This window comes from Aedes albopictus, chromosome 3 (genome assembly GCF_035046485.1).
Source record: "Aedes albopictus strain Foshan chromosome 3, AalbF5, whole genome shotgun sequence".
Taxonomy (NCBI): Eukaryota; Metazoa; Arthropoda; class Insecta; order Diptera; family Culicidae; genus Aedes; species Aedes albopictus.
The window spans coordinates 68,742,460-68,770,101 of record NC_085138.1 but is presented as its reverse complement, the minus strand read 5'-3'; the positions used below and the strand labels follow the sequence as shown (position 1 = coordinate 68,770,101).

Below are 27,642 nucleotides of genomic sequence, written 5' to 3'. Positions count from 1 at the left end.
ATTAGTTCAAGAATCTATCAATTATATTCTGAGGATTCATCTAGAAGATCATCTAAAGAATTCTTTCAAAATTCCAGAAAAAAATACTACAAAAAATCATCAATGATACATTTAGAACCAGATGTTCTTCCAAGAAATTACATCGGGATTCCCTCAGAGGAAGAGAAGCCCTTCTAGGGTTTCTTTAAACATTCTTCCGTTTCTTTCAGAGAAACCTCTTAATATTCCTTTAGTGACTTTTCATAGATTCTTCAAGTATTTCTCAATTCTTCCCTCAAATAACTCTTTTAGATATTTCTCCAATAATTAAACTTGGAATTTCCTCCACTTATCTTAGTGTCCTTTTAAAGATTTCTTAAGAATTACTTCCTAAGATTACTTCAGAAATCCCACCAAAAATTCCCTTTTCCAAAAACAAAAATCTTCAAGGATTCTTCAAGAAGTTTCTCTAAGGTTTTACTAAGAGATTCATCATAGGATTTCTACATTAATTAAACAAAATCTCCAAGGATTCCTACTGAAGAAATTGAATTAATTAAATAAATTAAATAAATTAAATTAAATTTTTAGATGGACTTCTGTAGGAGTTCTGTAGGAATTCTTTCGAAAAATCCTTCTGGACTTTCTCTAACGAATTTTTCAATATCCATCAACTCTAGGAGTTTTCTCAAGAGTTCCTTCAGGAATTTTTGCTAGTATTCCTCTGGGCACTTTTCAAAAAAAAAACTATTTCTCCAGAATTTATGATTGATTCCTCCAGAATTATTACGTTATTTTTTATATAATCCGTGCTCACTTCTAACAAATACAGTCGAGTCTCTTACTAAACGAATTCCTATTAAACGGACTCCTATTAAACGAACTCCTACTAGACAGGGGTGAGCGTTATAGGAGACTAAGAGCTTATGGGATTTCGGCATTTTGGGGGTGTGGCCTATTATCTCGGGTGTGTTAAGAGTTAACGCAATACTTTCTTCGGCAAAGTTTTAGGGCTTGATAAGATCTACCATATAGAACTTTGGTTCATATGATTAGTTGGCAATTTGGCCGCTAGAGGGACCATCAACAATTTGATGCTAAATTGCACTAGGGAGCGTCCATAAATTACGTCACGCAAAAAATGCCCATTTCCAACCCCCCCTCCCCCCTATGTCACACTTTTTGTATGGGACCTCTGAAATTTTTGTATGGGTTGTCACACTTTACTGAACCCCCCCTCCCCCCTAAAAGCGTGACGTAATTTATGGACGTTCCCCTACAGGAACCATCTCAGGTTGTCAAGCAAACGTTACGATATGCGACAGCTCAAGACTCTGATCATTTGGAAGGATAGTGTCTTCGGGAAAGTTGTTGGGTTCGCCAATAACTTACTGACGATGAGTTGCGTAGTTCGAAATTCCTCCACTGGGCGGCGCTAGTGAGCAAGTAAATTTTCAAAACCTCATATCTCAGAATCCCGATAACTTAGGAAGTTGGTGTCTTCGGCAAAGTTGATCAGTATGACATAAACTTACATAAAAATGAAAACTCGTTTCAAAATTCTGCCACTAGGAGGCGCTAGTGAACTTGCAAATTTTGGAAATCTCATAGCTCAGAATTCTGATAACTTAGGAAGTTGGTGTTTTCGGCAAAGTTGATCAGTATGACATAAACTTACATAAAAATAAACATTTGTTTCGCAATTCTGCCACTAGGCGGCGTTTACCGGGTTTTTTCGTCTTTTTCCGACTATTTTGGCGGTTTTTCGGCTTGGTAAAACTGGTGTCGCTCCCCCCGATAACTTAGAAAGTTGGTGTCTTTGGAAAAGTTGATCAGAGTGACATAAACTTACATAAAAATAAACACTTGTTTTGCAATTCTGCCACTAGGCGGCGCTAGTGAACATACAAATTTCAGAAATCTCATAGCTCAGAATCCTTAAAACTTAGAAAGTTGGTGTATTCGGCAAAGTTGATCAGTATGACATAAACTTACATAAAAATAAACACTTGGTTCAAAATTCTGCCACTAGGAGGCGCTAGTGAACTTGCAAATTTTAGAAATCTCATAGCTCAGAATCCTGATAATTTAGGAAGTTGGTGTCTTCGGCAAAGTTGATCAGTATGACATAAACTTACATAACAATGAGTACTTGTTTCGCAATTCTGCCACTAGGCAGTCTAGTAGTTTCAGCTGGCATACTCTTAAAAATTCCATGGAGGATTCCTTTCGAGTCCGACTGACATCAAGGTATACAACTAATAAAATATGCATGCTGCCCAGGGGCAGAATTTCAAACCAAGTATCTCATCAATGAAGAATACAGTCTCTCCAAGATTGCAGAATTCTGAGCTTTGAGATTTGCAAAATTTGCGTAATTAACGGTGCCACCTAGAGGCAGAATTCTGTCACAAGTGTCCCATTTTGTGCAAGTCTATGTCATACTGATCAACTTTGCAGAAGACACCAACTTTCTAAGTTATCAGGATTCTGTGCTATGAGATTTCTAAAATTTGTATGTTCACTAGCGCCGCCTAGTGGCAGAATTGCGAAACGAGTGTTTATTTTTATGTAAGTTTATGTCATTTTGATCAACTTTTCCAAAGACATCAACTTTCTAAGTTATCGGGGGGAGCGACACTAGTATTGCCAAGCCGAAAAACCGCCAAAATAGTCGGAAAAAGACGAAAAAACCCGGTAAACGCCGCCTAGTGGCAGAATTGCGAAACAAATGTTTATTTTTATGTAAGTTTATGTCATACTGATCAACTTTGCCGAAAACACCAACTTCCTAAGTTATCAGAATTCTGAGCTATGAGATTTCTAAAATTTGCAAGTTCACTAGCGCCTCCTAGTGGCAGAATTTTGAAACGAGTGTTCATTTTTATGTAAGTTTATGTCATATTGATCAACTTTGCCGAAGACACCAACTTTCTAAGTTATCAGGATTCTGAGCTATGAGATTTCTAAAATTTGCATGTTCACTAGCGCCGCCTAGTGGCAGAATTGCGAAACAAGTGTTTATTTTTATGTAAGTTTATGTAATACTGATCAACTTTGCCGAAGACACCAACTTCCTAAGTTATCGGGATTCTGAGATATGAGGTTTTGAAAATTTACTTGCTCACTAGCGCCGCCCAGTGGAGGAATTTCGAACTTCGCAACTCATCGTCAGTAAGTTATTGGCGTACCCAACAACTTTCCCGAAGACACTATCCTACCAAATGATCAGAGTCTTGAGCTGTCGCATATCGTAACGTTTGCTTGACAACCTGAGATGGTTCCTGTAGTGCAATTTAGCATCAAATTGTTGATGGTCCCTCTAGCGGCCAAATTGCCAACTAATCATATGAACCAAAGTTCTATATGGTAGATCTTATCAAGCCCTAAAACTTTGCCGAAGAAAGTATTGCGTTAACTCTTAACACACCCGAGATAATAGGCCACACCCCCAAAATGCCGAAATCCCATAAGCTCTTAGTCTCCTATTAAGCGGATTCCTATTGCGCCCCCCGACCAGTGATCTTATAAGAGTCTCGACTGTATACAAAAATAAGAAACAGAACAAAAACGCTTCATTCCATTGTTTTGAGTAGGATAAAAATGGTAGCGTAAATGGCTAAATAGTAAAGAAACAGATATCTTATCTTATCAAAACAAATAACTTCTCCAGAAGTCTCTCCAAGGATTTAGGAAATGTTCTAAGGTTATTCAAAACTTTAAAGGATTTCCTTTAAGGCAGCCTTTAGAAATTGCTCCCAAAATTCCTTCAGGATTTTTTCCAGAGATTTCTTTAGTAATTCTCTTGCGATTTGCCCGAAGATTCGTTCAGATTTTATTCAAGTATTCTCTTAGAGTTTCTTCAACTGATTTCATTCATTTATTCCTAAACTGATTTTTCCAGGTATTTTACAAATAATTGTGTACAAGAAATCTTTTGGGGTCTTTTTATGCAAGGATTTCTTCATGTATTTATTTAATTACTACTGAAAGGGTTTTCCGGAGATTCTTACACAAATTCCTCCAAGAAATTCCATAGGAATTCCTCCAGGGGATGCATTGAGTGTTTTTGCTAGATTTTTTTTTAGAAATTCCTCTAATAAGTCTATTCAAGGATTCATAAATTCCTCCAATGAATACTTTAGAAACTCAAAGAAAAAAAAAAGAATTCTTTCAATTCTCACAGAAATTTTTCCTAGAAATTCTATAGAAATTTCTTCATTCATTTTTAGGAAATTGTTTGTGATCTCTTCTGGTAATCATCTTAATTTTTTGGAAATTCTTTTGGTAATTCTCTTGAGATTTTTCTCGGTCGTTCCGTTGTAAATTCGTGGATTTATTTTTAATAAGCAAAGATGTATCTCATAGAACATCAAAAGTAATAACAGACGGAATTTAATAAAGAATTATCAGAAGAAATTTACAGAGGAATTACCAAAGAAGCTTTTAAAAGTTGCCACTTAAATTTACAAACGAATCGACTAATTAATTTTCAAAGTACCTGTCTCTGACAGGTTTTGGGCCGCTGAATCCGAATCCGGGCTCAGATTTGTTTCAGGACGCCGCAATTTTGAGCTATACCTCAATTTATAGGGCAAAATATGCGATTTTGGGCTTTTTTGACTGCAAGTCATTAAGCATGGGAATATTTTTTTAAGCAATTAAAAGGTAAAATGGTCAATTGACATCTAAATTTACGACTCACGCAAAATATTTCGTTTTATCAAATCAAATTTGAAAGATTTAAGCATTTTATGTTAATATGTAAACTTGCATGCAATTTTTGGAGGGTGGTTTGTATCGTATCTAACATAACCGCGGCCCAGAATCTGTCAGAGACACATTAGTTTGCTCTTGAGACAGACCAAAAGTTAATTTTTATTACGCTGTGCTATTGAAAGAATTACAATAGTAATTGTCAGGTATATGAGCAGAGGGACTGCTGGTAGAACTTTTAGAGAAATTGCTGAATCCCGTAATAAATTTCCAAACCCTAAGAATTTCAAAAAGTTCTGTCAAAGATATTTTCAAAAATAATAACCTAATTCAACTTTGAATATTATTGCCGAGAAATTCCAAAAGAGTTATGCCGAAATAGTTTTCAAAAACATTTGCAGAGAAAATTCCAAGAATACTCTTATAGGAACTTTCGGATCAAATCCAATCAAAGCATTTCCCAAGAATTTGCCAAAAAAAAAACCGCCAAAAGATATTTGAAAGTTTTTTTCAGGTTACTCACAGAAAACTCGCCGAATAAATTACCAAAAAAAAATGCCAAATGAATTACCCAATCAATTCCCGTAGGGATTGGCATAGAAGTTTCCAGAAAAGTTATTCCGAAAGTTATTACCAGAGGTTTTCTCAAACGAATTGTCAAAAAAAAAAGTCAGTGAAAAGTTGCAGACGGAATTCCCAACAAAATTTTCGTAGAAATAGAAATCTAAAGAAGTTCGTAGAAATAAAAATCAGAAGCCATTTTTGTAGCATTTCTGAGAATTAGTTGAAGAAGTTTCCAAGGGAATGCCTAATAATATATCGTCAAAGGAAATTTTCAGAGCAATAGCCGAATGGATTCTCAAATTAATGTTTAAACATATTCCTTAACGAATCTGTAACGGGTTTCCGAATTAATTACTGAAAAATATTAAAAAAAATCCGAAGAAATACTTCAAAAATTGTAATAAATGATGTAAAAATTCTCACAGGATTTGCTCCAAGAGATTCTACTGCAATTCCTCAATGAATCCTTTAGGAATTCTTCCAAGGTTTTTATAAGCTTTTTTTCTATTGATACCTTTAACGGTTTCTTTAGCGATTACACCAGTTTCGTCCGGATTTCTTTCACGAAACTTCTAACGAAATGTTTCTAACGATTTCATCAATATTTTTTTCTCAAGTGCGGAGCTCCATGAACTCTTTCTTGGATATCTTTTACGATTCATCTGGGAAATACTTCAAGGACTTCTTTACAAATTCCTCGAAGATTTTCTGCGAAAGTTGCAACAGCGATTCCTTAGGAAACTTCTTCTTCAATTCCTTGAAGGATTTTCCAAAGAAAGAAATTAAAAAAAAGTTCCTTCGGGAATACATTCAAATTTCTTTGGAAAATCTCCCAAGGATCCATTCGGGTATGGCTTCTAAAATCTCAAAAAATCATCAAATATATTTTCCATGAGGAGCTACTGCAAGATTCCTTCTTGAAGAAATCTCTAAAATCATTCTTGGAGAAATTCCTTGAGGTCCATCTGAAGGATTTCTTGAAGAGTTTCATGATATAATCCTTGAATGGCTTTATGAACGGTTCCGAAATGGTATTTCTGAACGACTGCTTGAAGAAATGCTTACAAAAAATCCCAAAGGAATTCCTGAAGGATTTCCTGATAATTCTTTGAAGAAATTCTTGAAGAAATGTCAGGAGGAGTTCCTGAAGCAATCATTGTAAGTATTCACAAACCAATGCTTAGAAAGTTTTCTTAAGCAATCCCTGAAAAAAGTTCTGAAGTAAATCATAGAGGAATTTTTGTAGAAGTCTTTGAAGTAACTGCCTGATAAATCGAAAAATATATACTTGCCCGAAGGAATTCCCGCAGAAACTCTTCAAGAACGTAATATGCGTTCAGTTCTTAATTTTGATAAATGGGGCCCCTGAATTTCAGTTGCTATCTTATGCTAAATCAACACCTATGTTTGGTTCTGTGGTTAGGATATCAGGGACATTTTCATAATGCTCATGAATTATACTTCCATATCGGTACTGAATATCGTAAAATTTAATTTTGATTTCGAACACATTTTTTATCGTATTTTGGGGCTCCTGCAGGTGCAAAGAGTAGTCATCAAATTAATATAAACAAAACTAACGAAACTACATGAATAAAGTGTGTACATTTATAATTGTTAATAATAGAACATCAAAATAGCCATCTGTGTTCCCCATTCCAAAATCTCTTGATAATCACGAAGAGGCCCCTACATACCTATCAGCAGATCGGCAAGTATTTAACTTTTACTTATATGTAGGAATCTTTCGCTAATCACAGAACTTTATTCAAACTGGGCCCCCGAATTCAGGGGGTCTCCAAATCAGGGAAGGTTTATAACACTAGACCTGCCCTGATTTGGAGGCCCCCTAGGTTCGGGGGCCCGGTGCGGACCGCACCCTCCGCCCCCCCCTTGCTACGCCACTGCCATCGACGATGTCATTTGAAACCGATATCAACAGAAATTCGAGAACGTAAATGGAGAAAGTCGACAGACCCAGGGGCCCGTGGCGACGAAGCCTCAACAAGGAAATTAAACAAGGCGAACCTGACCTGGGTCTAGGGGTCGCAGTACCGTGCACTTTTGGTGAGTACCGGTATTTCGGTACTGGGGCTTACAGTACCGGTAGTACCGGTAAAATACCGGTACTGAAAGTTTTTCACTAAAATGTAGAGTAATCTTCTTTGCACAGACTATCTACAATTTACCAGGTATTTGTAAATTCCAGTTTTTAAGGATGTCTACTAAAATACTAAATTTAACTAAAACTATGCATAGATAAAAATATAAAAAGAAATTAATTGTATTAAACTGTTTTCGGAACTATTGTTTAGCTTCTGCGCAGTTTCACAGGCAGTATCTTGGTAAGTCTAAAATGAAACATGAACAGCCTTACATGTACCAAAATCAGATAGATAGCTGCTAGGTGAAGACAGAAGAAGATTTTTACTGATTTTTTCCTTGATGATGCAATTGAAATCTAAAAACTGAAGAAATAATAAGAAACCCTATTCGAAGAGGGTATTCTTCTTAGAGAGTTTAAAAAGCCGGTACAAGAAAAACCGGAACTTCAAAAATTTAACGTTCATTAAACCTATCATTGCTATGGTATCCTGGATTTGTACAAAGATTTCATATATGAAATGTTTGTTTTAAATGTTGTACTTGGTTTTAAATATTTTCGATTATTTCTATTGCATATTGGTTATACTAATAAAAGGATTTCATCATTTCAGGAGCGATTTCACGGTACCGAAAGTACCGGTACCAAGGTTCAGTCAGTACCGGTATTTCGGTACCAAAAATTGGTCGGTAATACCGGTATTTTCGGTACCGGTACTACCGGTACTACATCCCTACCTGGGTCCAGGTCAAGGCTGAAGCCAGCAGCAGCCCAGGATGGAGATCTTTTATGTTGGCCCTATGTACCCCCAGAGGTGCTCAGGATCAGTGTTGAAAAATTCATTTCGTCATATCTTAATTCAATCACATACAGCTCATTTTAGAAGCTGAACCTGAGAATATGGTATATGGAAAACTTGTGCGGCTAGACCAGTTCTGCAAGAAAGTCACGGAAAAACCGCTATTTTTCGAATATTTAAGGTAAATGTCACGTACTACCTTCAAAAAATGCGGATGATATTCATGATGAATATCATACGGCATTTTTCAAAGGTAGTCCGTGACATTTACCTTAAATATTCGAAAAATAGCGGTTTTTCCGTGACTTTTTTTGCAGAACTGGTCTAGCCGCACAAGTTTTCCATATACCATATTCTCAGGTTCAGCTTCTAAAATGAGCTGTAGGTGATTGAATTTAGATATGACGAAATGAATTTTTCAGCACTGCTCAGGATACATGAGTGAGTGAGTGATTCCTGCAGAAGTTCCTTCTGTGATTGCTACAGGGATGTTTAAAAGGCTCCTCCAAAAATTCATCATGGAGATTACTCAAGAATGCGTGCTGAGTTTCCGTCAAGATTACTTCATATGATTCCTACAGGAATTTCTTTCAAAATTATCAAATAATTTCTTCACAAATTCACCCAGGGTTTATTTGCCGAATTCCTCTAGTGATTTTTCTCTGAATACCTCTTCGTATTCTGGAAATCCTCTTCAAATTTCTTTGAGAATACCTGTTGGTCCTGAAATGGTACTATGGTTTTTCCGAGCTTTCGTGGTGGGAATCCTACAAGAAGTGTTGCTGGAATTCTTCAAGCAATTCCTGCTAGAAATAAGAGCAAAAAACTGCAGAAATACCATCTAGAAGTGCTTGAGAATTCTCAGCAAGAATACATGGAGAAATCCTGGTAGAAGTGCATGAATGAATCCGTGCAGGAATTTTTAAGGTTATTCCAAGATAAATTATTGGAGGAATCCTTGGGAAAATCCCTAAATGGATGACCGAAGCAATTTGCGGAGGAATCCTAGGAGAAATCTATGGAAAAATTCCAGAAATTTCCAGGAGAACCCATCAGACATTTTTAGAGGAATTCCAAGAGGATTTCTCAAAAGATTTGAGAAGCCTGCTGGGGTGTCTCTGAAAACTCTTCCTGTGATTACTCAAGGGAATCTTTTGTAATTCTTCCAGAAATTTCTGCTATGAATTCTTCAGAGAATTATGAAAGATAACTCTAGGAATTTCTTATTGTATTCCAGTCATTACTGCTGAGATTCCTTCAGGAACTTCTACTGATTGTTTTCGAATTCTTGAGAAATTTCATGCATGCTGAACATCTCCAATTACTGCTGTTGAGAATCTTCCAGGAATTCCTGGATGATTTCCGGCAGGTGGGAAACTCAGAAAAAATCCTGAAGGATTCCAGTCTGAAATTTTTAGAAGAATCCCAGCAGCAGTCCAGTAGCAATCCCAGCAGTAGCTCCAAAAATAATCTGAAGAGGATTCCTTGTAGGAGTACTTAGTTTCTAAAGAAATCCATACTGGTATCGCTGGAGGAATCCCAGCAAGATTTTTAGTGAAAATGCCAGAAGAGTTTTTGGAAGTATCCTTGCAAAAATTGCAGGAGCAATCTAAAGAATACATTATAAAGGAATCATTGGAACTACAGTCGGAATTTATGAAGGAATTTCGAGAGCAATTTCTGAAAGTATCTATAGAGTTATCACTGGAAGAACTATTGCAGGATTTATTAGAAAAATCCATGGAGGAATTCATGAAAAAATACTTGGAGAAATCACTTGACAAATCACAGGAAGAATTCCTGGAGGAACTTCAAGTGGACTCTCTGGAAGAATCCTGGATGGTATCAGCAATCCCAGTAGCAATTCCTAGAGGAACCCAACAGGCATTCCGGAGACAATCCAAGAATTTCTCTTGGAATTCTTCAACAAATGCCTGTTGGGATTATTTTAAATATTCTTGTTGGGATTGCTTCAAAGGTGTCTGCAATAGTTCCTTTACATATCATTGCAAGGATTCCTCCAGAGATTTATCTAAGGGGTCCTATATAAAATCCTCTTGCTATGTATCCAGAGATTTCTTCAAGAATTCCTTCAGGACTATGTCTTAGAATAGCAACAGATATTACTACTAGGACTTCTCCAGAAATTACTGCTGGGGTTTCTCAAGCATTTGCAGCTGAAAGAACTCTAGGATTATCTGCAGCGAGAGATACCTGCGTAATCCCAGCAAAAGTTCCTGATGATTTCTACCAGAAATTTATAAATAAATCCCAGCAATGTTCCTGAAGTAATACCAGTAAGAATTTCTAAAATAATGTCAAGGTGATTTCCAATAGGAATTACTGGGAACATTCTAAGAACATTTTTGTAGTAATCCTCGTAGAAATCCTTGAAGGAATCACAGCAGTAAATTTAGAAGGAATCTCAGCTGTAAATACTAGCTTTGGCATGCTTCTCACTCTCCTAAATAAGCACAAGACAGAGACAGATAGAAGAGGGGGATTAGCCCTCTCCTTCATCCCGCTATTCTTAGTATTTATCAAAAAGAATTAATAAAAAAAAGAAAAGGCTGCCTACGCTAGTGGTTGTTATTGCAAGGGGAATTCTTTCAATAAATTCTGGACGAGACCAGGTATTTCTATAATATTCGTTCCATGATTCCACCAGGGATTTCGCCAAGGACTCATTAAAAAAATCTATTTACGTTTTTTGAGATGCAGGCTCTGTTCCACCTGGACCGTTATTCCAGTGATAAAAAAGCAGAAGGAGGTGTATTTCATAACAAAGAACAACTTTGTAGAACATACGAAAATTACCAAAAATCCCCAGAAAAAGATGTAACGAAAAAACTATTTTGAGGGGTCGTTCACAAAAAACGACACATATCTCTTATAGTTAAGCAAATAAGGTAATAGTTTGTTCGGCAAACTTTCCAACAATACATTTTTCTACAACTTTGCAGAAGACACCAACATTCTATCTTGATTTTTGAAAAAAAGTGAATTTCTGCCGCACTTTTAGGTGGATTAATCACAAAAGTGAAAATCCCAAAATAAAGAGTTCAGTATACAGAACAAAATCTTCTAAGACACTATACCGCTAAAGTCAATACATAGAGCTGCAAAAAATGGGTTATGGTTGTGTACCCCAGTATACAGTATGTGGCAGGTTCCTCCGGAGATTATGTCCGGTGGCCACATCCGGTAGTTCCTAAACGGTCAAAAACAGTGTGGAAACAATGTTTGGTTGCAGAGATATAAGTTTTAGTGAAAATAGAGTGAGTTTTATAGCGAATCATAATGGAAAACATTCTTTGTACCGAAAAACAGCCCTTTTTATACGAATCTGACCCAGTGACCCACCGGAATAACTCCGGCCATAGGGACCATTCCGACGTTCTCTGTCCACTTTTACAAACTAGACATATGTACGAGTACTGTCAAAAAATTATTCAAATCTGTTGTGTATTCGCTGATCGGCGACATTTTTAGTTCATATGCGCTGACTCAGGCCGATACGGGTTAAAAAAGAAGATTTCTGCGATGGTGTCCCGTTACGAAATGTAACACGTTATATAAAGTAAATTGGAACCAAAACCCCGTAAAACAAGTATTGCATGAAGCAGTACATCTAATATGCTTGTTATAAAACCTGTTAAACCATATAGTCTTGAACTTTATATTTGATTGCATACGTCATTTATTCACGAAAGTTAGTTCATCGTGGTGTCCCGTTACGCTGGAATGTGTCTTATACATTTTTTCTAGAATCTTTATAACTTCGTGCAGAATAGACCGATCTTTTCCAAATTTGGACCACTGATACACAACTAGTTGATTAACTTACAGTGCAAATTTGAGAATATTTGGTTCACTTTTCGAAAAGTTACAGCTACATTTTTTTTTTTGAGAAATGAAAATATTGACTGCCCCGATCATTTAGTTTATCCCCTGTAATTTTACAATTGAAAAACATCAAAAAAGCTGTTTATAATTTAGCAATAAATACGAAACAACGAGAAATTAACTTGAATGCATTTCTAGCTAAAAGTATTAAAGAAGTTTTTGAAATCCGACGCGCCGTAACTGCGTTGAATCGGTTCTAGGCTATCCAAAGATCCAATAATTTGCCTGGTTTCATGGGAGATGATCTATTTTGGCGAATGATTTTCTGGCAAGAATCATTCTGGCCAAATGGTTGTCTGGCAAATATCATACATTACAATTGAAACATTCTTAAACTTTTTGAAATGTCCCTGACTTGCGATTTATCTAAGAGCTAGTGCAGCCACCTAAAGCACTCCCTAAGACTGCTTTGAAATCCTACGAAACGCCTTGAAACACCTTGAAAGGCTTCTTAAACTCCTCTGAAGCCCCTAGAAGTTTACTTAAGAGCCTGTGATTCACCCTAAAATCTTTCTGGCACCCCTTAAAACGCCTTCAAAAGCCTCTAAAGTTACCTTAAACTCCTTTAAGATAATTCCGTCACATTCGCCCAAAAAAAGTATTCGTCCAAAACTTTTGGATTAAAATTTAATTTTTATGTTTCATCGTTGTTAGTTTTTAATGTTTTAATTTAACGTATTTAATGTTCGGATCGCCCTGCAAATACAGTAGTTTCTAAGCGGCCATGTATAGACAATTTTCGAGCTAAGAGATGGAAGGTATCTGATGTTTCAGGTAAGTTCGAGTCGGTATACACTGCAACGCTGCTGAAGATCAATCATCAAAAAGTTTCGCTTTTGGGTAAGTAATAATCAATTATTCACGAGTTAACCTAATTCAGCCAAACTACATTAGACCGGATGGCATTTGGTTAAATGACCATGGCTGAACCGTCATAAGCGTGGACAAGTCCTAAACTCAGTTTGTTACATTCGGGCAAATGGTCTTTTCGGGCGATAGACTTTCGGGTGTTTACGAAATTTGGGCGAATGTGACAGAACCCTTTAAGACCTTTCTGTAACCCCATTAAGCCTCCCGAGACTCCCTGAACCCACTTTATTAGACTCCCACTGAAATGCTTTGAAACTACTTTGAAACCCGAAAGCCCCCTAAAGCCCTCTGAAACTGCACATTACATCATAAAATCTCCCGGCCACACATTCTCTGCTTATGTAATCTTGAAATCTATTTAGGCCGTAAAACTCCCTAAATGAAAGTTCTAATATTTTACAAATCTAGTACTCCACCAGACATGCCCTTCTGAAAACGGCACATCGGTAAAGTAATAAATTTGTAGTAATGAGTTAAATTTTTGTATGGGAGATTCTAAATCCTCCGGTTTTAAAATTATGCGGTACAAACAGCGTGGGTATAATGATTTATTGTTTAATTTGATGCAGTTTTAGCAAAACTTTGCGTAACTGTGTTGCTGAAAAGAATGGGAACGAAGAACTAGAAACCAGTTGTGTCCTATTGGATATAAACTCTTCAATGCTGTAATTGTTTGGTATTCCTAAGAAAGTGCTACCAAAATGCTTCGCAGAATTGTAAATCATCCATCACTGTTTCTTTCTCTACTCATTAATCAATAGATCACGTTGTGTTTCGTTTTCGCTTCATCACGCCAAGTTTTGGCATTGTCATGTTTAGTGGCAACAGAACAGCCCGGTGCCGATACTCTCGGCTTTCGCTATAAATATATTGAATTCACACATGGCAAGTAAGCTTTAATCAGAAAAAAAACGATTGACCTTTGGGGTATACTGAGAAAATCCTTTCACAAAGAATTGTTAGCAAAAACCATTGCGGAATGATCCGCATTCCTTATCAGCGCAGAGCATGGAGGATGAATGAATAGCCTTGTCGTAACATGAGAAAAATCCAGATTAAGACCTCTCAAGCCAACAATCACCGGCACAGAGAGCACTTCTCTTATCCTTTTCCGTTTCTCCACCCCTCAGAGTCGGGGCTCTCGGACGGCACGCTCTAAAGCCCACTCGGTTGCGTCAAGTCCAACTTTAGCCTCCGTATTTTCTCGAGTACCTACCGCACTAAAAATAGTCAGACGTCATTACTTGGCTCGGCTCGCAATGGCCAAGCAAGTGCCCTTTGCCGGCATCAGCCTGTTTGAGATTCCTGGCTAGTTTTGCCACACACAACCAGGAACACCGTTGTTGTAGCTGCTGCTGACGAGTTGTTCACCACCGAACGAACAAGTGTCAGATTTCTCCCCTGTGGATGGTTGATTTTCGAGGGGAGGTATTTCATGTCAGAAAGCGATTTCCAACCAGGGCGCAAAATTTTCGAGCAGACGAGTTGAAGTTCACCGTGCGGCAATTTTCATTCACTTGCCTGCATATTCATATTCAGCTGCTCGATACTCGTTTGTCAACTGAATGAAAGTCAATGAATATTTGTAAACATCTTACAAAGTGTTAAATTGCTGATAAAATATGAACATTTCGATTACATTTAACGGTGCTTTACACAGATCTTTTCCCATTTGATTGTTGTGGAGTGTTTTTGGAAGGAATCGTAGCCATAAAAGTAGGTAATTATGAAGATGTTTCTCGGTCGGCTTCATATTCAATGACTACGAATTGACTGACTGTGTGAAGAGGGAGAGCGAAAATGAATTTGTGTGTTTTGAATATTCAGTGCAGAATCATTCAAATTCGTGCTGTTTTCAGTCAATGACTATGAAAATTTTGCACCCTGTTTCCAACTGAATTTCTGCTGATACCTATAACTTTCACTTCTGGGCGCTTCTATAATACACGTGAGATAAAATCCACTGGTTACAGTTGATCTGTAGCATTGTAACAATAGCTCAGTGGAGTTGCATGGTAGTTTGTTTTCCATATTAAGACTCCCAATCAAAAAATTTGATGAACATGCTGCCCCTATTTGCATAACAACCCCATGTTTGCTAGGTTTCCTATCCACATGGGACTGTTGTGCGATTGGAGGCAGATAGGTACATACAAACGTATGCACATAATAGATTGTTTGCATAATGAAATCAGCGTGAGAAATTTTCAAATATTGTAGGGTTGTGTGCAGCAAAAGTCAACATTCAGTAGATATGATAAAACATTATTTTTGTTCTCTTTACCACTGATTGGCTGTTGAGAGAATGACGCCACTACATCCATTGAACTGAACTTCTATGGCATAAAATACCAACAATTAAAATACGTGCAAAACTCCTTCTTTCCGCCTAACATTTTAATCCAAAACCAATAGATCTGAAGCAACAGCTTGTCCCTATATGACTAACTTGACCCAAATTGGTTTATAGGGTTCAGTCACGGTTTCAAATGATCAATGTCACGCATTCAGCTAGGGCCAATCGAAGAAAAGTACGCGAATTAGAGATTGCATGTTTATGATAATTGTTGTTATTTCATGTACGTAACAAGCAGATTGTCAAACTAAGGGGTTACGTACCTTGCAGGGATCAACAAATCGAACTTTATTTTTGCAAAATCTGCTAGAATACTGGCTAGACATTCCAAATTTCATAAAGATTGGAGCTCTAGAATCAAAGTACAGCAAATAGTACAAAATACTTTGTTTAAACTATTTACACTTAAACAACGACTTTTTCGTTTAGCAATTTTTTTCGTTGACCCTGTAATATCCAACCCCGCTTGTAGACGGGGTATAGTTTGAGCATTTTTTGTATTTTTTTTTCTTTCCTGGGCAATCAAAACTTTTTCATTTTTGGCTGACATTCAGGACTGTTTTGTATATCTCAAAATGGTTTTTGATGTCTTTTAAATCGTATTAACATTTTTTTTAATAATTGTTTTGATCACCTTGCAGATGCCATTGTTTCTTTTGCATTCAATCGCAACAATTAACGCATTTTAAGTTTTTTCTCAATTATTCTATTATAGTAAAAGAGTTTATGGGAGTTGAATACACACTAAAACGATTTTCTTAAAAGTTACACGGAAAATAAAATTTTTCATGAAAAAAACTTAACCCTCTAATACCCATTTTTTTTATTTTGATCCAAATACCATTTTTCGTCATCTAACATCGTTTTAAACGTGATTCACCTTGCAGATTCGTTTTAATTCTCGATTTTGTGAATTTTGGATTTTGATTTTTCTTATTTTCAATTTTGATTCTAATTTTTACATCCTTACACTTTTATATTTTTCCTGGAAGCCTATTTGGCATACTGATCTTTTAAGACGAAAATATTTTAAGTTTTTATGATTGTTAAAACCCTTATTGATCCACCTTTCTCGTGCCTTCGAAAAACAATTTCAACAAAACTCAAGTGACATGTTGATGAATATCGCACATCCATAGTTTAACAAACATCTATTTCAACCATCTTGGATATTTGGGTTGCCATTTCTGGAGTCCGGACATATTCCCTATACCAAATATACCCATATTTCATTGTTTAAGAGCCTAAAACTCCCTTAAACAGACGCCATCTTGAATTTGGAGCCACCATCTTGGATTTTAGGCCGCCATAATGAATTTTAGGTCGCTATCTTGGATTTTAGACCGCTGTCTTGAATCTTCTGGTCGTCATTTTTGGAGTCCAGACTTCTTCCCCATACCAAATATCCATATTCAAGGATTTTAGAGCCTAAATCACCATTAAACAGCCACCATCTTGAATTTAAAGTCGCCATCTTGAATATTCTCCAGTGTTGATTATCGCACAAAATTCGTCAAATATGCTGAAGGTTACAAAAATCACCGCAGTTTTATGTGTCGCATGATGGGGCTTGGTTCAATTTTTTTTTATACCGTCTACCCCCGTTGGTTGAAACGACACCGCATGCAAACCAACGGGGTTCATTTTTAATTTGAACTTCTAGTAACCCTGTTGGCATCAATAAACACACTGCTGGTAACTTTATTTGCTGTTTTGTTTTGGTTCTGCGTTCCGTATCACCCCGTTCCATGGGCAGAATGACATTTGAACCATTTTCAGTTTGAACGATGTGCAGATAAGAGTGGGTCAAATTAAAATGTGTTCAGATTAGATGCGGTCAAACCAACGGGGGTAGATGGCACGACCAGTTCTACCTGTGCTGGTCCGGATCACTGAAATGGCCATAACTCCGGAACGCCTTGACCGATCTGGACCATTCTTAATAGCAAACAATGCGGTAAAATTCCGGTTCGATTCGAGCTATAATCCAAAAAATCGGCCAATGCCTTAAAAGTGGTTGAACTTATTTTGCGCACAGACTTACATACATACACACATACAGACATCATCTCAAATCATCGAATTGCGTCGATTGGTGTATGTGACTTGATCCTCCGAGCCTTTATTCGAAAAATCGTTTTTTGATTGAATAGAGCCGTTCCAGTACACTTATGCCGTTTTTCTTATTGATGCAGTTCCAACCCAGGTTGGATGAGATGACAGTTTCAACCCCAACCCGACTTCGGTTTCGCTTGTACTAAAGTTTGTTTGACGTTTGTTTGTTTACACATTTTCCGCCAATCCAGTTCCAACCCAGGGTCAAAAAGAAAAATGGCATTAGTGTACGAGAAAGCCAAAAAATATATCATTTTCCTTGAAACTTTTAGGAAAATCATTTTAGTGTGTATTCACCTTCATCTCTTTTACTATTTTCGAATGAGTGTAATCAGTTATTGTACCATTTAATTCCGCCCTCTTTTGCTTATCCTTTGACAGATACGCGTATTTCGACTACCACTTGTAATCATCCTCAGTGTCAGTTATCCACTGACTGAGTCTAATACGTTGGGTGTTGGGAAGCCCTGCTCTAGTTTGTTGTGATGTTTCGTAGCAGCGTGTGCGGTGCGCAAAGAGCTTTGAGTCGCACCATATCCCTGCACACTAGGGTTTTTTTTTTCAACTAAGAAAACCCCAAATTTTTGAGTCATTTGGTCAAAAATTGAGTCTTGTAGATTTTTTCAAAGTTGAGGTTTTGTGTGGTATTTTACTAGTGTTTATTGTCTTTATTTTATGAGCTTTTTTCATGAGCTCGTTGTAAAACTTAGGAAGATTTGGATAATGTAACAATATTATTGGTGCTTTTGGGTATGAATAATCATACCATTTCAGGGTTTGTTTGCAATCCAATCACAAAATTATTATGTTTTTACAGCATGCAAAAATATTGTCTTTTATGAAATTTTGGAGAAAAACTTCGTATCAAAGAGATCCAGTACTTGTTTAGGAAACATCAGAAAACGACGCCGTACCCCGGATCTAACGCGCACTTTTGTCTAGTTTTTGGCTATATAGGTCACTGTTTGCGCATTTTTGCGCTAAGGGCGAAAAATTATTATTTTTTCTATCATGTCACAATGGAGCCGCATGGTTGTGTAAGAAGTGATATTCTTTGAAGATAATATTTAATCTTACCATAATTCAAATTCACTTCAGAATACTAAAAATTTAGTGTCATCCTAGGTATCATCCTTATTTTGATGAAATACCTTCACTAAGTCACGTGGTCATAAGGGGGTGGGGGGGGGGAGAGGTGTGGGGTTTGACTGATGACTGGATGGCCACAGCTTAAACATTTTTTTTATAATTTGTTTTATTCATTTATTTTTTAATTATTTATTTTTTTGACCGAAAAACACAAGAAAATCCAGTGAAAAAGAGTGAGCTGAAGAGAAGGGGAGTGATGACTAAGAATTATAATGCCTTTATTTACAAAGATGCCACCTACATTCCGCATTATTGAAGACCACCAAATACAACTAACTTTTTGATCCTTAAAAACAAAATAAAGGCGAAAAACAATCGTGAAAAACATATAACAATAACTACAAACCATTTCTCATTAGTTTTCTTAAACTGATCGTTTTTTTGAATCATCTTAATCGTTAGAAGTGCTCAAATGGCTTGCAAGCAATCTCTTCACGAACTTCTATCGTAGTTTCAATATATAGTGACACAAATCCAACATCTGCGCGCTTCTTTTCTACACGCACATCGCTACAGTTCAAAGCAGTAGTCATCTATAAAATATAAAATAAATTCACTAAATGGCGTAAAACGTCTACGTAAACGTCGCGATCACCAAGGCAATCTTTGATTATTTTTCTCGATTTTTTGTTTTCTTAAACTTGAAGTTTTATTGTATGTTATTCATGCGTTTTCTTAGAACACATTTCAACTGAATAACACACAGAGTGATATAGATTTTGAAAATATTTGCTGGAGCTCACCTGTTCATCAATATGATAACCGATCTGTAATGATCGTTTATCAACAACTCCCTTCAATATTGCGAATATGTATTACAAATTCTTTATATATTGGGTTATTTTGGTTGCTTCGATAAGTGATAACAGAGACCAATGTACATTACAACCTAAACTCGCACGAGCATATATGAAGTCGTTGAAACGAGATTAAAAAAAAGCAGTTCAAATTTACGCAGTTCACTATATGAGACTATCTGACCCCATTTTAAATGTTAATTCACCTCCGTGTACTCACCGTAAAACGTCACGTGGTCTATAGAGGGTATCTGAGAATAGACCACGTCTTGACAGACAACATTGTTTGTATCTCAATTGATCCATTGAAATAAAACGTAGGTAATCGAATTTTCTAATGATTTATGTAGTTTTAAAGATTTTGGACTACCCTAACATCAAAAAATACACAATTATAGGTAATTTCAATGTCAGTACATGATATAGGAACAATCAAATCAAAAGGATGATTAAAATCTACGTTAAAAAACGCATCTTGTTAGCTTATTATTACATACCTCCCGTAATCAGCAAATTTTAAAATTTTGGACCACCCTAATATAGTAAAATCAAAATATATGAAAAGTTCCATATCAAAAATAGGTTTAGGGCACTAAAATCATCATAACCTGTGAATTTAAGCCATTTCGGTTAACATTTGAGGTTTTGTCCGACCTTTGTATGGAGGCCCGCCACTGTGCTAAGGGGGCGCTCAAAACGCTTGATGTTTGTATGGGATAACTTGGCCAAATGTATGCAGAAATTTTAAGTTTTCGAATTTTGCCGCTAGGTGGCGCTGTAAGCGTTCAATAAATAAACCATTTCGTATTATTGTAGGTGACTATATGCCAAAGAACTTTGTCGAAGACCGCGAAGTGATCCGACGGTTGTGAAAAAAATTATACCATTTTTCGAAATTTTTGTTTTTTATATAAGAGTACCACCTTACTGCACATCCATTGCAATTTACCAGCTGGCATCCAGTTCAGTTTTGGAGTGCAGTTAGGGCCTACGATGAGCTTGTCATATCTCGAAAATGAATTTAATTGGCTAGCAGACAACCATCTTATAGCTGGGGACTTATCCACCGATGAATTGAATTCGCTCGGTCCGAGAATAATTTTGACACTAGAGTGGGGTCATTTCTAATCAGAAGTTGATGATTCGATGAAAAAATCACTCCTTCCGCGAATTTTGACACTAGAGTGGGGCCATTTCCAATCAGAAACGTTAAATTCTGGTTGGAAACGGCCCCTCTCTAGTGTCAAAATTCTCGGACCGAGTGAATTCGGTTCATCGGTGAATAAGTTCATCGTATTTGAAAATTTAACCCACTGATACACAACTAGTTAATCAACTAACAACCTCGTGAAAATTTGAGAATATTTGATGTACTTTTCGAAAAGTTGCAGATAGTTGAAGAATTTTCGAAAAGTGAAAATCTTGCCTGTCCCGATCATTTTGTCTATCCCCTGTATGTAGGTACCGTAATTTCGTGTAGTATCCAATATGACATGGCATCGAAAGGCACGTCGTCAAAGGGACCCTCGATATTCAACCCTCCTTTGGCATTAGAGTCATTTTTGACAATAGAAATACACTAGAACTCCAATGGCGCTGTAGTCACTTTTCCTATTTAATTTAATTAATAACTTGTATTGTAATAATTGATTGTTTTTGAGTGCCCAGCTTGAAGACCATCATTTGTTTTGGTAAACAAATTTTATTTGACACTTCTAGTACCGCTACTGACGCTGTAAGGGCGTGGCAAACTAGATGTTAGTCACACGAACAGTCGCGACATTGGACTTCTGTGGCTAGTTATTCTAATTTTTTGACCCAAATCGTACACTACGCCAGTGAGCCAGATCACGAATTTTGGAGGAAAAAAATATTCTGACCATGAAGATGATATTTTAGAGGTTAGGTGTCTTCGGCAATATTGTTACTACTAATATGGGCTATAATAATAATACATCAAGTATTTTAAAATTAGGGTGATCCGGCAAAATATCAAAATAATTTTTTCAAATTTTTCAGTTTTCAAGTTAGCTTAAAGCAATGTTCTAGAAACTTTTTCTACAATCTATTTGGAGAAACTTTGCCGAAGACATCAACTTTGTAGGTCTTTTGTATATTGCACTAGAGCAATCTTAAAAAAATATGGTAGGGTGGGCCCAAAAAAACGTTTTTTTTCGAATAACTTTTTTGTTTCAAACCCTACGCAGTTTGTGTCTTCTTCAAAGTTTTAGATCTAATTGATGCGGTTATTTAAAATTTTGAAAATCCATCAATGCGTTGATGCGATATGATAATTTTTCTAAAAAAAGACCAAATTTTGGAATACCGTTTTCTCTGAATGGGGGAAAAACGAGAATACAACTCCTGCAGGATTTGAAAGCTGTAATACTAAGGCTTACACTGTGCATCGATGTTTTGGTGGATTGTGGTGGATTCCTTGTGCAATATTGCATTGAATAATACGATTTTTGTATGGAAATACCCATTTTTATACGGTATATTGCTGTTTATTGTGCGAAATTAAAAATAATGATTATGAAAAATGTCCGATAAAGATTGAAGAAAAAGTTTCTAGAACATTGCTTTAGGCTAACTTGAAAACTGAAAAAGTTGAAAAAATTATTTTGATATTTTGCGGGACCACCCTAATTTTAAGACACATCAAATTATAGCCCATAATAGTAGTAACAATATTGCCGAAGACACATAACCTCTAAAACATCATCTTCATGGTCAAAATATTTTTTTCCTCCTAAATTCGTGATTTGGCCCAGTGTGCAACGTGATGCGAAAGGAATGTTAGGAAAACAACCAAGCAAGATAGCTTTTGAGAGAATGCCTTTTCGATATGCACCTTGTGCAAACGAGTCGTAGTGGACTATCCAGATTGTTAAGCGAGTTGGTTCACATGAAGAGGCATATTTGCCAGAAAAAACATCACGGATAAGATGATCGACAATGCGTTCTAGGCATTTCAGAAGAAAAGAGGTCAAACTGATATAGTGCCTGCAATTCTGCACCAGACACCATACTAGGAACCTCGTGTAGCAAACAGTGCCCAACACAGTTAGGGCCTGTCCATAAACTACGTAGACTCATAGGGGGGACGGGGGGTCTGGCCAAAGTCTACGCTCCATACAAATTTCAAAAATTTTGTATGAACAAAAGTCTACGAGGGGGGAGGGGGGGTCGGAGATGGTCGAAAAAAAGTCTACGTAGTTTATGGACAGCGCCTTATTGTTAATACTAGACCAACGTTTAAAAGGGGGTAACAACCATTTCGAATTTCTGCTTCTCCCGTTCCTCCTGAGCGTATGTCCAATTTTTCATGTAATCTCTGACCAGAAACAGATGGAGCAGACTCTACTATATCGGATAACGGGATGAGTTTGCAAAAAATAAATTGAAATACGCCTAGGAGGGACGAAGCAAACTGAGGCGTGCGATGGTAGTTCCGTCCGGTTCACATGTTGGTCTAGTATTAACAATAACTGTGTTGGGCACAATATCGAAAATCTCCCTGACTGTAAGCAGAGGCCAAATCATCGAGTTCGATAACCCAGTGGAGGAAGATTATACCTTGTAAAACCAGACATTTGAAAATTAGCAAAACAAAATTTTAATTTGTTGATTAAAAACCCGATTTAATCCACCTATGGTGAACAGAATCCTTCTTACACTTATTAAAATTATTGTTGTATTATTTGTATTTAACATATTTATTTTGTGTAATTGACCAAAAGTTCTAGAAAATATTGTGGATTTGGCATCTAGTGGATTGGTTTCCAAAATAGCATCATGGACCTTGGACTAAACTACCAGAAATGCCAGACACCTCCTAGAATCTTGTATGGAATGTTTAAAAATAGCTTACATATTCTGGAATATTGTATCTTTTGTTAACTGCCGAAAGATCTTGAATCGATTACCAAATGGGTAAGAAAATCAGCGAGACACAGTTTTGGCATTAGCTAGTTATTTTGGCTGTCCGGTTCTTGCATTTTTTCCACAATATATAAATTCAAAGCTTTCATTTATCATATTGTTAGTTTTTATTAAATTCCTGTGTATTTGTAATTTGTTATTTTTAATTTTGTTGAAAACAATAACCTGCTAGTATACACTTTGTATGAGGTCAGCAATATTTATTGAAAAATAATTTCCCATAGACTGGTCAAAAACTAATGCAAGATAACAAGTGAATATAATAATAAAAATAATTTATTGAAATACTCTTCGTAAGATATCTCATCAGTAATCAAATGTCGAATCAAAATAAAATTTCAGGGACTTTTACAAAGATATTGTAGCTTTTATTTGGTGCTTAGAGAACCCAAATCGGTTGACAGACGGCTGAGATATTTATTATGTTACCCTTGGTCAAAAATCTCTCAAAAAGTTAACCTGTATTACTCCCAAGTACTCTTTAAAAGATATCTCGGTAACCAAATGTCCAATCCTAATGAAATTGTATAGGGTTCTACTAGAATGTTGTAGCTTTCATTTGGTGCCAGGAAAACCGAAATCGGTTGACAGACGAATAAGATATTTATTATGATACACTTGGTCAAAAATCTCAAAAGGTTTAGTTGTATAAATCCTAAGTACTCTTCGAAAAATATCTCTGTAACCAAATGTCCAATCGAAATAAAATTTCTGGGCGATCTACTAGCCTGCGACTCACCAGGACGCACGAGCCACGGCATTATGGAAGCCCCCGACCCGTCTAACTCAGTCGAGCCCTGCTGCCAGCGTCAACTCAGCCGTCCTGGTCCTGTAGTTGAGACTGAGGAACGGGGCTTCCACCGTGCCTCGCCAGGCAAGTACCCTTACACTAGCATTTCTTCGCGATTTGATACGTCCTCCGCTCCTAGTACCACCGAATCCTTGCTTCCGGCCTCGAGATTGGCCTGTCACGAGCCCGCGGTAGCTCCATGACGCTGCAAAACACGAAACGCACTGGAACGCAACCACGAACGCAACCCTTCGACGACAGCCTGCGACTCACCAGGACGCACGAGCCACGGCATTATGGAAGCCCCCGACCCGTCTAACTCAGTCGAGCCCTGCTGCCAGCGTCAACTCAGCCGTCCTGGTCCTGTAGTTGAGACTGAGGAACGGGGCTTCCACCGTGCCTCGCCAGGCAAGTACCCTAATATTAGCATTGCTTCGCGATCTGATTCGTCCTCCGTTCCTAGCATCGAACCCTTGCCACCGGCTTTGGAACTGGCATGCTACAATGATTCCGAATCATCGCCGCATGACGCTGATCCGAATTCCTGCTTACCGGCACTTCCGACTTCATCGAGGTCCTCATCGTTCGCACCGTCCGCAACAACACGAACAAACGTTTCACCGGCCTCCGCAAGTATCCTGATGTACTATCAAAATGTTGGTGGGATCAACAGCTCTATCGCCGAGTACCAGTCAGCAATCAGTGACGGCTGCTACGATGTCTACGCTCTTTGTGAAACCTGGCTGAATGAAAACACCTCGACGAGTCAACTGTTCGACGACTCGTATTCCGTCTATAGGCAGGACCGGTCACCTTCAAACAGCAACAAAAGTTCCGGAGGTGGCGTTTTGCTGGCTGTGCGATCGTGCTTCAAATCGCGTGTGCTTAATCCCCCTGGCGGTCCGATGGTCGAGCAACTATGGATCGCTATCACAACAGCTGACGCAACGCTTTATTTGTGCTTGGTTTATATACCACCTGATCGAGTAAACGATGGCGATATGATCGAGAACCACCTCACCTCGCTCGATTGGGTTGTTGCTCAGTTGGGGCCCAGAGACAACGTTATCATCGTCGGAGATTTCAATCTGAGTGCAATTTCTTGGCAACGCACCTCCTGTGGGTACCTCTTTCCGATTTCTTCTCGATCCTCTATTAGCGCAGCATCACGACAGTTGCTCGACGCGTACTCCACCGCTAGACTTAGGCAGTTGAATGGTGTCGAAAATGAAAACAATCGAATCCTCGACCTGTGTTTTTTCAGCGAGGAAATATCCATGGACGGCGTAGTCATGCAAGCCCCCTCTCCACTCGTTAAAATCTGTCGGCATCATCCCCCTGTGCTAGCGAGAATGGAAATATCCCCTCAATTCCGCTTTTGCGATACGGTGGAAAATGTATCCTACGATTATAGTAAGGCTGATTTCAATAAAATCAACGACTTTCTGGCACATGTCGATTGGGACGACGTTTTTCGCGATTTGGATGCCAATCTCGCTGCGTCAACGCTTTCTGGAATTCTGTGGTATGCCATAGACCAGTATGTTCCAACAAAATCTGAACGTGCGGCGCCCAAGCCGGCTTGGTCAAATGCCGATCTAAGATGTCTCAAGAGGTTGAAGAAGGCAGCCCTTCGGCGACATAGCAAACATCGGACCGACGCTACTAGAGCAGTATATTTGGAAGTGAACACCGAATACAAGAAACTCAACGATCGTCTCTACAATGCCTATCAAGAGCGTCTACAAAACAGCCTGAAATCGAAACCGAAAAGATTTTGGCGTCATGTCAATGACCAAAGGAAAGAATCGGGATTGCCTTCTACCATGACCGATGGCTCGATCATGGCAGACTCTACCACGGATATAGCCTTTTCCGCACTCAATTTAGCAACGTGTTTACCAACGAACACTTGAGCCCTCAAGACGTAGCAGACGCCACCGCCAATGTTCCTCGAATATCAGCGAAATATTTATTATGATACACTTGGTCAAACATCTTAAAAAGTTTAGATGTATGACTCATAAGTACTCTTCGAGAGATATCTCGGTAACCAAACGTCCAATCGAAAAAAAAAATCAATCGTTCTACTAGCATATAGTAGCTTTCATTTGCTTCCAAGAGAACTCAAATCGGTTGACAGACGGCTGAGAAACGTGCGTGACTTTTTTTGTAACGCACATACACACACACATATACACACATACACACATACACACACACACACACATACAGACATTTGCTCAGTTCGTCGAGCTGAGTTTATTGGTGTATGAGACTCGGCCCTCCGGGCCTCGGATCGAAAGTAGGTTTTTCGAGCGATATTTATACCCTTCTTATGCGGGTAAGAAGGGTAAAAAGAATGAAATAGATCAATCCCCGTAACGGAACGTCAGCAAAGATTTAAAAGTAATCAATACATGTTTGTTGACTGTTAAAGCCGAATCACACTTTTAGATATTTATACAACGAGTTGCAGAAGAATGATTTCTTCAGTACAAACGAGGCTTGCTGAGATGGATAAATACGAAGAGTACTGAAAAAAATGTGTTTTGTTACAAGTTGTAAACCAAATTTTATGTAATGATTTTTTATTATCACCTGATTTGGGTTGCATACTTAATAAGCATTAAGGCGAAACTGGAAGCATTTCCTCATTTTTTTAGTTCTTGATTTTTCATTAAATAACGAAGCAATATTTTCAAAATCGGTTTTCGTACACATGTAGAGTATGGATCAAGGTATCTTCTGAATTTTTTTGTGGTGGAAAATGTTTTCCATTTTTTCAGAAACCATTTTTTTGTGAAATTTTATTCAAAAATGGTTTCCGCAAAAACGAAAAACATTTTCCACCACAAAAAAATTCAGGAGATACCTTAATCCATACGCTACATGTGTACGAAAACCGATTTTGAAAATATTGCTTCGTTATTTAATAAAAAAATCAAAAACCAAAAAGTGAGGAAATGCTTCCAGTTTTGCCTTAATGGTCTTTAGAGCAGAATTTTATTCTGTATCATTTAGAAAGTGATTCTCCCCTACACTGAATGAATTTTAAGTTAGATGCATAAAAGTTACTGCACGGTTGGTTTTGTGAATTATTATTGATTAAATATTAGGCTCTAAATTAGAGCTCACAACAAGCATAAGATTGTAATTGTAAATTGTTTCTGCATTATTAAAATATAGTTTTTTTTATCTTTAGAAATCTAGTTTAATTGAGGTTAAATAAAAATGTTTTCAGTTACATAATCAGGTTATTTTTATAATTATCATAATTTGTAGAATGATTATAGAAAGATATGGAAACAAAACATACAATGATGTAATTGACAAATATGGAACATAATAAGAAAAGATATCACACAGTCATCCGTTTTATAAATTGAACAGTCCTTGTACATCATCATTTCAGCATAATCATTTGAGCTGGCACATAACTAATCGTAAAATGAACACATTTTTCCCATTCAGTAATTCAGTTTATCAATCATTCATTGACATACTTTCAAAACATGTTACGGGTACCTCTTGATTCCTCTTACATGGTTT

General features: G+C 37.3%; 2 protein-coding genes across 2 annotated transcripts in view; one reads left to right on the top strand and one right to left on the bottom strand.

Annotated features, from left to right (window-relative positions):
• LOC109427117 (Kv channel-interacting protein 1) overlaps nt 1-27,642 on the bottom strand; it is a 145,392-nt gene that overhangs the window by 116,325 nt on the left and 1,425 nt on the right. The window lies entirely within an intron of this gene.
• Nucleotides 24,387-26,006, top strand: LOC134290235 (uncharacterized). Its single transcript, XM_062857308.1, has one exon. It carries the CDS (start codon nt 24,387-24,389, stop codon nt 26,004-26,006), a length of 1,620 nt encoding a protein of 539 aa, XP_062713292.1.

Coding starts and splice junctions, on each gene's coding strand:
- LOC134290235 (XM_062857308.1), top strand. CDS start 24,387: ATGGAAGCCCCCGACCCGTCTAACTCAGTCGAGCCCTGCTGCCAGCGT.